Below are 11590 nucleotides of genomic sequence, written 5' to 3'. Positions count from 1 at the left end.
TTATTTCTTCGAGCTTCGAGCAGCAACAATTACACTATCATTTGTGCGGCTATGTGGTCTAGTGGTATGGCACTCGCTTTCGGATCGGAAGGTCCTGGGTTCGAGCCTCGCGCTCGGCGCATAGATGAGTCCTTGGAAAAGGTTCTTTGCTCACATTCTCTCACCGTACTCAGGTGTAAAATGAGTACCTGGCCGTTAACAGCGCTGTCTTTGTCCGAAAAATTGTAATATCGCCTAACAGGCGTCATGTCCCGTCCTTCATGTTAAATGTTGCTGTTGGCCAGGGACTCCTTGTAAAGCGCTTTGAGCACATTTAGTGGATATTGCGCTATATAATGCTCAATATGTTGTGGAATTATGTTAATATTTTTTTTTATGGTGTTCCTCCTCAGGTAAAATGTTTGGTGCCAAAATCATTCGCGCCCAGAGGGATAAGTCAGAGCCAGGTCGTCCTCACATCAAACGGCCCATGAACGCCTTCATGGTGTGGGCCAGGGAGGAAAGGCGCAAGATCCTCAAGGCGTGCCCTGATATGCACAACTCAAACATCAGCAAAATTCTTGGTAAGTTTTGTTTTTGTTTGGATGTTCACCAAATCTAATCTGTATACGTGCTCACTCTGGTGATTGAAGTTTATTTTTTCTCGTGATTGGTTTTTTGTTTTGTTTGGTTTTTGTCTTTTTGTTTTGGGTTTTTTTTTTTTTTTTTTTTGTTTGTTTTTTTTTTTGTTTTTTTTTTTTGGTCATGTACAGTTCTTTTTTTTTTTTTTTTAAATTTATAGTAAATATTTTATAATTTTATCATGTATAATTCTTTTTTTTTTTTTTTTCTTCTTGTTTTCGAGATCTTTTTTTATTTTTATTTTTTTGTCATTTATTTTTCATGTATAGTTCTATAATGTAGATTATTTTTTGAATTCATTTATTATCTCGTTATGTTATTGAGAGGAATGGAGGTTGGGAAAGATACATTTTTTTTCTGATATTTTCGTTTCTGGTGCTGAGATAGAAAGAGAGAGAGAGAGAGGGAGAGAGAGAGATGAAATAGAAAGAGAGAGAGAGAGAGAGAGGGCGAGAGAGAGAGAGAGGGCGGAGAGTGATAAGAGGAAACGAAACGATTTGATGTTAGAGAAGTTATTAGAATGAAGTTAGCATTCAATTAACATATATATTTCAGCTTGAGGGAGCAATAACTTCATTTGTAGGGCTATGGGTCTAGTGGATGGAATCGTAGAGACGGAGGTTGGGATCGAAGCCACAGCTGGCGACGATAGATGAGTCTTGGAAGAGGTTTTGATAAATCTACACGAGAGGAGTAGAAGAGTATAAGAGCGTTAACAGCGGTTTGTCGAGAGAGAGATGAATATCGGCTAGAAAGGCGTCATGTCCGTCTTCATGTTAAATGTGGTGGCCAGGAGGACCTGAGAGGCATGAGAGATTTAGTGGAATTGGCTAATAATGCCAATAGTTGATGGGAAGATGTTAGATATTTATGGGTGTTCTACTCAGGAAGAATGTTGGTGAAATATTGGCAGAGGATAAGTCAGAGCAAGGTCGCTCACATCGAAACGGCATGAACGCATGGGTAGGGCCAGGAGGAAAGGCAAGATCACGAAGGAGAGAGAAAGCAGAGAATTAGCAAAAATAGTCTTGGTAAGTGTGTTTTTGAGGAGGTACGAATTAATTGTATAGTGTCACACTGAGGGATGAGGAGTTTATTTGTGATGGTTCTTGTTTGAGAGGTTTGTATTGAGTTAGGGTTGTTTTTTTTAGATATTTTTTATTCTTTTTTTTTAGATTTTGAGGGTCATGACAGTTCTTTTTTTTTTTTTTTAAATTATAGAAAAGTTATAAAGTTTTGATAGGTATAATATTTTTTTTTTTTTTTTCTAGTATTAGAGCAATCTTTTTTTTTTTTTGTTTGCATAGATTTTTCATGTATGAGAAGAGATTTTTTTTGAATTGAATAGATGTTATGAAGGAAGGAGGATGGAAGAGATAATTTTATGATATTCGTTTATGGGAGAGTAGAAGAGAGAGAGAGGTGGAGAGAGAAGAGAGAAATAGAAAGGAGAGAGAGAGAGAGGTGAGAGTAGAAGAGTCACAGAGAGAGAGAGAGAGAGAGAGAGTGAGTAGAAGAGAAGAGAGAGTGAGAGAGAGAAGAGAGAGAGAGAGAGAGAGATAGAGTTGAGAAGAAAGAGTCAAGAGAGAGAGAGAGAGAGAGAGAGAGAGTAGAGAGAAAGAGTAGAATTGAGATAGAAGAGAGGTACACAAGATGATCAAGAAGATGAAGAGAGAGAAGAGTATCATTCTCATCCATTCATAATTTTTAATAATAATTGTAGTCTTCATTTTCCCATGTTTGTAACAGTTGCTATTTTGGATTGTCGACGTTGACACACCGTGAATGAAAGGTAGTCCGTGACAACACACAGCGAAACTACGAGACTCAGTAACGTGAGCAAAACACATGAAATGATTCCTGCTCGATATAGGAGTACAGCTCAGGTGTTTTTTGTTTTTTTGCCCAAGGTATTCTTCTTTTTTTTTTTTTATTTTTTTTTTCTTTTCTTACTGTTATTATTTTTATTATTGTCTGTGTCTGAGATTTTACATTGTTAATTGTTGATGCAGATTTGCTCATTATTTTGTTTGTCATCTATCATTTTATTACTTATTCATTTCTTGTCAATATATCATCATCACTTTCATTCATCATCATCTTTTCACCATCATCATCATCACCATCATCATCATCATCATTATCATCACCGTCATCATCATCATCATCATCATCAATATCATCAACGACAGAAACAACACTAGATATTATTGTGGTCTTGTCATCATTATTGTCCTTGTCATAGTCGTCAGAACTGCCGCACTCTGAAATAAAAATTTAAAAATTTTGGCCAGAAAACTCTTCCTTTATATATCGATCGATTGAAATTACTCTCAGCTTGTCAAAAACTTCCAAACCTGAGACTTTCGTATAATCCCAGGTTTGAGAGTTTTGTTTTGTTTTTTGTTTTGTTTTGACAAGAAAAGGGTTCGATATAATTCGAAGGACGAGTTTTCTGGCTAAAATTGGTGGGGAAAAAATGTCTTTTTTTTTTTGGTTGGTTTTCAGAGTGCGGGAGAGTAGTTAGTTGCCATGGTTGTTATTTTTATTTACAACTAGAAGTTCATTTTCAGTTTTGATTATTTATTGACCTATTTATATTGTTTATTTTACAAGCGCATGAATGCACACACACATGCACTCAGTTATAGTTTTATTATTAATTTAGTTTTACAGATGTTCGTTTATTCATTTCATCGTGTAGTTACAATAGAATAATACTCAATGCATGAGATCATCATCAGAATTTAAGCCATCTTATTTAATCATCTTGTTTGATGACTTATCTATATTCCTTCGTGGAATGAATGCCAAGGAGACGATATCTTATGATGTTGTGGCGGAAAGGGCATATTTAAAAAATATAAATTATTATCTAACGGTCGTCAAAGTATTGAATTGCTCCAATATAACGTGTTGTTTTGTTTTGTTTTGTTTGTTTTTTTGGTTTTTTTTTCTAGGTTTAGGTTTATTGTATACACAGGGTGATTCAATCAAATGTTTTGTTTTTGTTGTTTTAAAGGTTTTACGGCACTTGCAAATCATTTAGGTCATATCAGCGCCAGAATAAAATAAGTTATCCCTATTGGGATTTGAACTCTCGACCTATGAGTTCAGAGTCAAACAGCTTAACCACCAAGCCACAGTGTCACTCAATCAAATGTGAACTCTTCATGGGTTCTATAATGTGTTCAAATAATAGGGAACATGTAATAAATGTTGCTGCTCGAAGCTAAGCTCGAAGAAATAAATAACAATGTGAAATTGAATGTTAGCTTCAATTTAATATATATATACGAAAACAGATAAAATGACGTTTCGGATTTCCCCTTTATCAACAAAACAGGATGAATGAAATACTCCACTGCTTCTCGAAGCTAAGCTCGAAGAAATAAATAACAATGTGAAATTGAATGTAAGCTTCAATTTAATATATATACGAAAACATAAAATGGACGTTTCGGATTTCCCCTTTATCACCAAAACAGGAAGAATGAAACACTACAGACGAATGAGATAATGTGGTAGTAGGTGGCTTTGTTAACAATATTATAATGGCTTGCGTAGCTGCTCATCTTGCGTTCACTTTTTAAAAAATTGAATCACCCTGTATGTATGTATATATATATATATATATATATATATATATATATATATATATATATATATATATATATATATATATATATATATGTTTCGATTTAAGTCCCAACTCAGGCTATTCTACTGTGGGTCTTAAGATTTGATGTAATAGGCTTTGAAAACAAGAGGGCAATGTTAAGATTAATTGTCATTTGTTAAGCAAGGCACACATCGCATAATGTCCCGCTGCAAGGCTCTCACGATAGGCCTTTTATTTATGTGTAACAAAAGATGAGGCTGATTCACTGTGATCTCAATAAGCTATATTATTATTTAGAATTGATAGGAATGATTCTGTAGTAAGATAATTTAAGCCATTCACCTTGCAATAATAATAATATGGATTATGAAAGATATATTGTAGAAAATGAAAGGTTTAATAAATAGGGATCATTGGGTTTCTAAACCATCTTTTCTGGAAGATTCTATTTTATTTAGATCTCTATATACGTTTTTGTTTCGTTAAGTTAATTCATAGTTACATTTTTGTTTTGTTTTGTTAAGTTACATTCATAGTCTAGTTTTCTTTGTTTCATTTTAAAAATATTTTTTGATTGCTTTTATTCGAGTCCTGCCAAGTTTTAGTTCGTTGTTCCAGTCTCTCTCTCTCTCTCTCTCTCTCTCTCTCTCTCTCTCTCTCTCTCTCTCTCTCTCTCTCTCTCTCTCTTTGTTTTTGAAACTATTTTGTTTGTTTGTTTGTTTTTTTAATTTTGTTTTTGTTTTGTTTTTAACATCATCAGTACGGTTGTTGTTCTTTTTGTTTTTTTTTCGTTTAAAAAAAAAACCTTTTATTTTTTGTCTTGATTTTTGTTTTTGTTTTTGGGTTGTTTTGTTTTGTTTTATTTTCTGGTTGTTGTTTTGATTTTGTTTTTGTTTTTTTGTTTTTTGTTGTTTTTTTTTGTTTGTTGTTGTTTTTTGTCTTACCATTGTATTTAGTTGCGTAACGATCAAGAATTCACTTCGTTTTTTAAGTAAATTCTGATTTTCATTTGAGATTTTTAAAAACGTCACGTTTTCAATCCCCCTAACAACAAAATAAACAAAAATCACTGACTTGTTGTTTCTTTTTAGTTATTTTTGTTTTTAGTTAGATACTATTATTTTGTCATCCTTAGTTTTCGTTTTTTGTTTTACTTTTAAAAAAATCTTTCAGCACATTGTCTTTTTATTCACAATAGAATTGGCTCCTCTTGAACATGGGCTAGCAATTAATTTGTCTTATTTTGATTGCTTCGATCAAGTAGATTTAGAGCAAAAATTCTGCATCTTTTGATATTTCTTTATTTGAGATTAGTAATTTGTCGACTTATTTAGTAATAGTTGATTTTTTTTAAAATTACTATTTATTTGTAGATATGCTTATTACATTTTTAGATGAGTTTGTTGTCTGTTTTATTTTATTTTCTTATAATTTTACATCTAATTATTTCCACACAAAAAAAAGTCAAAATTGATATTTTGATAGATATCTTTGAACCCATGAGAAAATAAGCTGCAGAAATAACTAATGTATCAAAACTACGGGGTTCTTTTACTGTCATAAACTATTTAACATTTTGAAAAAAGAAATGGTTAAGCGAGACTCCATACATAGTCATTGTCCGTCATTGTTCCCAGGCCGAGACCTCGAAAAAATGGGAAAGTGAAAAAGTCATTCTCTGAGGTGACAGGAAGTTCTACCACTACGACTTCCACTGTATCAACCACGCCCACTCTTGGGGTGGGTGGGAGTAGTCTGCCCTTTGTTGCTATGGACGCCCAGCAACTTATGGGGGCATTCTATTCCAACTACGCACAGCCTGAAGATTCTGAGGAAAGGTACATGCTACATTTCAATACGTTTCAACCCCATTACTCAAATTAACACAACGAGGTTTATCATAATAATAATAACAACTTTGCCACCCTGCCAGATATGTTGGAACATGTAATAATAATAAACATTTTATGATAATAAAATAACGACTGGTATCCCTCCCCACCCACCTCCACCCCTTTGGAAAATGGAAACACTCAGCTTTTATCAACCTCTTCCCCTCTCCCTTTCCCCCAACCCCAGCAACAGCAATCCACCAATTCACCCCGCCTTATTATTTATACCACTTTTCATTAACTTTCATCATCATTATTTTTTTTTTACTTCACCTATTTACTATCTGCCTTTTATAATCTCCGCAACTAAACGCTTATTCTTGATCTTAATATTGATACAGTGTGGTTGTACGTACCATGTAAAGATAGGCCTTTAGCATCATTCCCAATTTTAATCTCAAACAATATTTTCAATCCGGGGCTTTGTTCTTGTTTGTTTGTTTGTTTGTTTTCTTTTTTTTTTCTATAATGGGAAAGGAAAAGGCGATTAATTTCTTCGACATCTTTTTCTTTAAGTTTTAAGATTTGTGTGTCGTTGTACTAGACCTATCTATAACCTGCAAATAAACAACTCCTTAAAACCACAAATTTTGGATGTCAAAACTCTGAATCTTACCCTCTCATTACTGGCGTTAGCTATTGATTGGGTCGTGAAAATTGTAATACGTTACAACGGACTTTGAACAAAAGTTTAAAATTCTCCCGCTTTTCCTTTTGTATTTCTTTCACACTGTTTTACCCAAATCTAGTTTGTTTGTTTGTTTTTGTTTTGTTTTTTTTTTCATATTGAAAACATTACAGTACCACAAATTTGATTTATAAAAATGATGATTTGAAATAATGATTCAAATGTATGACTATGATCTGTGCATGGTTTGCGCATAACCCTGAGATCAAATTGCCAGATGTTTTTACTGTTTATGGACAAACTAAAAAAAATATTTTTAAAAAAAGCTATAGGTTAGAATTTCATTTTTTTGCCTTGACAATAACACAATAAAACAAAATAAATATATAAAGATGGTGATAAATTAATTAGCTTGATCTTTTCATTAAAAAAAAAAAAGAAATAACTGTATTTTTATGTATTTTTCATGTTAGTCTTTCATACAGGCTTTAAAAATGTATTTAATTATCGTAAGTAGGTTAAATTTCATTTTTTGAATAATGAAAAAATTGACAAATACAAAATAATGTTTTCTTAAAAAGTATTTAATACGGATTTTGATAATTATTCTTTTCAAATTTTGTCATCAAATCATGCAGCAAAGTTAACACATTTCTGTGGTATAAGAAAATCTATTTAATTTCATATATTAAAACAAAAAGCAAAAACAACAACTGAAAACACATGCTATTTTGCTGTCTATTTCAACATGATCTTAATTAAACAGACGCATGGTTTCAGTGATAGTTTATATAGTCATTTTTTTCATGCTATTATGAGCATAAGAGAGAGAGATTGTGTATTATTTAAGAATCGTTACTTCTAATAATAATATTATCATCGGTCCCAATCTACAGACTGCATGGCTTTTACTCACAGGCTTTTTTGTGTTGCTAACTTCGTTCTTCTCAATTAGATTTTGCTTCTAAATAATTTTTTCAACCTATGACTTGTTTGATTTTGTGTTTTTTTAATCACTTGGTCTTTTTTTCTGATTATTATTTGCTGATAACAATGACTGCTTCCTGCATATTTTTCCCCAAAACAAATTCTATTCTATTCTTTTTATATCAATGTAAATACACACGTTTTATAAATCAATAGATTTTTAATAATCGAATTTATTGTAGCAATTTTTAAATTTTTACTGAATATTTGTTGTTGTTTTATCATTAAAAATATAAAGTTATAATCCAGACTGGGGCATAATTTTAAGCGAGTTTTTACAAATACTTATCTCGGGGATGCTTTAACTTTTTATAATTGTATCTTGTTGAGCTCGTTGCTGTAAATAATTATTAGTTAATTGATTTTCCCCCTCTTTTGACAATGAAGAAGTGAATTGACTTACGTGTTCATGTGTGCGAGTGTGATAACCAAATTTGAAATAGTCTGAAATGATGTTGCTGAAAATATACAAAGTAATAATAATAATAATAATAATAATAATAATAATAATAATAATAATAATAATAATAATAATAATAAAACCTCGACTGCACCCGGGATCGATCTCGGTCCCTTTGCGTGTGAAGCGAGTGCTTAACCAACTGAGCTATCGAGAACCCCGATTTGAGACTCTGGGTCACTGATATTCTGCGTTACAACAATGTTGAAATAAGTCCATTATTCAAGTCGGGAAATCAAACTTGTAAAGTTGTATAAGGAGACATTAGCCAATTTATACTTAATTGACCTACTACTTTTATTTTGAAATCTAGGGAGATTTTAGTATAGGATGAGGACAGAAACAATTTTGGCTTCGCGGAAAACAAAATCAAAAGTGGGTGGAGTTAAATGCTTTCGACAATCGTCCTGTCCGTCATCGGTCCCCAACGCAAACTTGTTAATTGTGGTACTAAACATTTAAAATTGATGGAGAGTATCTCTGTGTATAGATAGTATGCAGATGAATTCACTCAGGCCTTTGTTATTGTTTTTGCCATCCGCGTTTGTGAGTTGTTCTCACTAAACTGTATTAACCAGACTATAAAAGTTCATGGTTACACAGAGTTTGTGTGTTGGTCCTTTATACTTCCGGATGGCAATGTTGTGAACTCCTTGGCCAAGCGCATTCTAGCTATAGTTCTTGTCATTTTTTTCCTTTCCTTTTGACAACAAAAAACAACAAACAAACAAACAAAAAAAAAACCAAAAAAATTGTTCCTTAACTGAAATAGATTTTTCAAAAATATCCGACAAGCAACGATCTCAAACCAAAAGCGTTTGTGATTGAAACAGGAGAAGATGAAAAAAAAAGACAAATAAATAAAATTGTTTGTTTTTGTAATCATTGCCAAATTAAACCCATAAATTCTGTGTAGTTTTATATACATTTTTTAAATTGACGTCTCATACTTATGTGGGGGTTTCTTTCTTCTATTTTCCTATTACTAACACAGGCCTCGCCCCAAGCGCACGTGCATCGTGGATGGCAAGAAGTTACGGATATCGGAGTACAAGGCCCTGATGAAGAACAGACGACACGACATCAGGAGAGTCTGGTACGGAGACGGATCCGGGGGACCTATCAATGAAGGTTCGTTTGTTTGGTTTTTAGGGGGGGGGGGGGGGTTTGTTTTTTTTTGTTTTGTTTTTTTTTGTTTTGTTTTTTTTTGGTTTTGTTTTCTGTTTGTTTGCTTTTTGTTTTGTTTTGTTTGTTTTTTTTGTTTTGATTTGATTTGTTTAGTTTTGTTTGTTTTTGTTGCTGTTTGTTTCGCTGGGTGTTTTTATTTTGTTTTATTTTGTTTTTGTTTTGTTTTGTTTTTATTTCTTGTTTTTTTTATTAGGATTTTTAATTAAGTATGTGCTACCTTAAGATATAAATATATTATTTATTGGTGTTATTATTATTATTATTATTATTATTATTATTATTATTATTATTATTATTATTATTATTATTATTATTATTATTATTGTTATTATCATCATAATTTTTTTGTTTGTTTTTATCATCTCATCGTTAACATTATTATCACCATCAAGATCGTTATTTTCATCATTATCGTCATCATCAATCATCATCATCATCCTTGTTATCATTATTTACTTTCATTATTAATAAATTATTACCTACTTATTCATCGTTATTTACATTTATTCATCTATTTATTTGGTCCAATTGTTTCAGATGGAGAGGAAGATGATAACGGGAATATGAACAATTTCCTTGGAGATGAAAGCGCTTCCCCTTCCGGTAGTCCAACTGGTCATGACGACACTGGGGCTTCCCCTTCACCCCCTCCTACCATGCACCCAACAACTTTGGGACCATTCGTTCACGGAGCCAACAGGTCTTCATTCTCTCCTCTATCCTTCAACGGCAGAGAGGACAACAATCCAGACGACAACAGCAGCAGCAAAAACAACAATAACAACAACAATAACAATATAAACAAACTTCAAAACATGGCCAAACTCCCCGGACCCAACTTCCTGTTCGAAGAAAACAAAATGGCCTCTTCCGCTTCCGCCGCCGCCGTTGCAGCTGCAGCTGCAGCTGGGCGATACCCATTCTCCCCAAGCGGCGGTTACCCGCCCAGCTCTCTCCACGGTCTAGCCCACGGTTTCAACACAGCCGGACTCCTGGGTAGTAAAGGTGGAGACCCAACTATATTTCCTAAAATGGAACACCATAGCCCTTATGAATTTGCCCTGGCCGCTGTTAACAGCCATCACAGAGCATCCCTTGAAGGTGGTTCCGGAGTAAGACCCTCTGACATGGAGGGTATGCCCAGATCCAACAAATCAGATGTGAAATTGGAACCTCAAAGTGGTTATCCTCATCAGCGACCTGAAGCATTGTCCTCATAGCGTACGAATGACCGGATAACGTGTAGTGCTACTCTACTCTATGATTAAATTTATATCTACAGATAAAATACAAAGAAAATATGACTGGAATCCTGGCTATCGTGTGAGTTATAAAACACAATAAACACACTCACGTGATGTGTTAAGTGGTAACATTTATTCAATACTCGCACAGATACATCATGAAAAGATGGACACTAACAAAGTCGTGCTTTTTGTTTCATCTGGTGGAGATTCAAGATTGAAGAAAAGAAGAAAAAAAATGCCTCATTTTTTAAATGGAGTTTTCAAGGAAAGAAGCTCACGCTTTTTGTTATTGTTTTAATATTTTTTCTTCACCATATATTTCTATTTCACAATAGCATCTGCTGTATTTTACAAGGAAATTTTCTCTGAAGAGCAATTTGCATTGATTTTAAATATTATTTTTTGTTACTTTCTTGGCACTTCTTAAATAACATAAAACTGTTGATATTACTATTTTAAAAAATGTTGTCTCGAAGTAAACCGCTTTACTGATGGAATATTAAACCGCTTTACATATATATACAATATATTATATATATATATATATATATATATATATATATATATATATATATATAGAACAAAATCGCTTTACACATGGAACAATCAGTTCATCTCACACAAGGATTGATTCTTACATTAGATGCAACAAAACGTTATTAAGTAAAACGCTCATCATAGCCCTCTCAGCCGACCAGCCAAAGTCATGCATGGGTCCTCCAGATTTTGGACTCAAATCACACTTTTTTAAGAGCACAAGCCAGTTAATTGATTTTAAAAAGTACGGTATTGTGCAATGCCGGGGGTTTCATAGTGATAAAATTGTCAAAACAATGTGTCGTGTATGCGCCGAAACTGGAGGACCACCAGACCCGGCTGGTTGGAATGTACTGAGGGTGGCTATTATGGTCGCAACCCAAAACAATTACAAAGGTATGTGTTACC

General features: G+C 33.2%; 1 protein-coding gene across 1 annotated transcript in view; it reads left to right on the top strand.

Moving 5' to 3' along the window:
* LOC144978947 (uncharacterized) overlaps positions 1 to 11147 on the top strand; it is a 71364-nt gene extending 60217 nt beyond the window's left edge. Inside the window, exons 6-10 of the mRNA XM_078925566.1 lie at positions 393 to 586; positions 5417 to 5514; positions 5881 to 6081; positions 9205 to 9341; positions 9936 to 11147. Coding sequence (XP_078781692.1) covers positions 393 to 586; positions 5417 to 5514; positions 5881 to 6081; positions 9205 to 9341; positions 9936 to 10618 — 1313 coding nt within the window. The 3' untranslated portion in view covers positions 10619 to 11147. The remainder of the gene's footprint in view (positions 1 to 392; positions 587 to 5416; positions 5515 to 5880; positions 6082 to 9204; positions 9342 to 9935) is intronic.
* Positions 11148 to 11590: the final 443 nt, after the last annotated feature.

Source organism: Berghia stephanieae, chromosome 8 (genome assembly GCF_034508935.2).
Source record: "Berghia stephanieae isolate SIO BIC M18660-M18661 chromosome 8, UCSD_Bste_1.3, whole genome shotgun sequence".
Lineage (NCBI taxonomy): Eukaryota > Metazoa > Mollusca > Gastropoda > Nudibranchia > Aeolidiidae > Berghia > Berghia stephanieae.
Note: the sequence above shows the minus strand (reverse complement) of the source record. Positions and strands in the feature narration are given on the sequence as shown.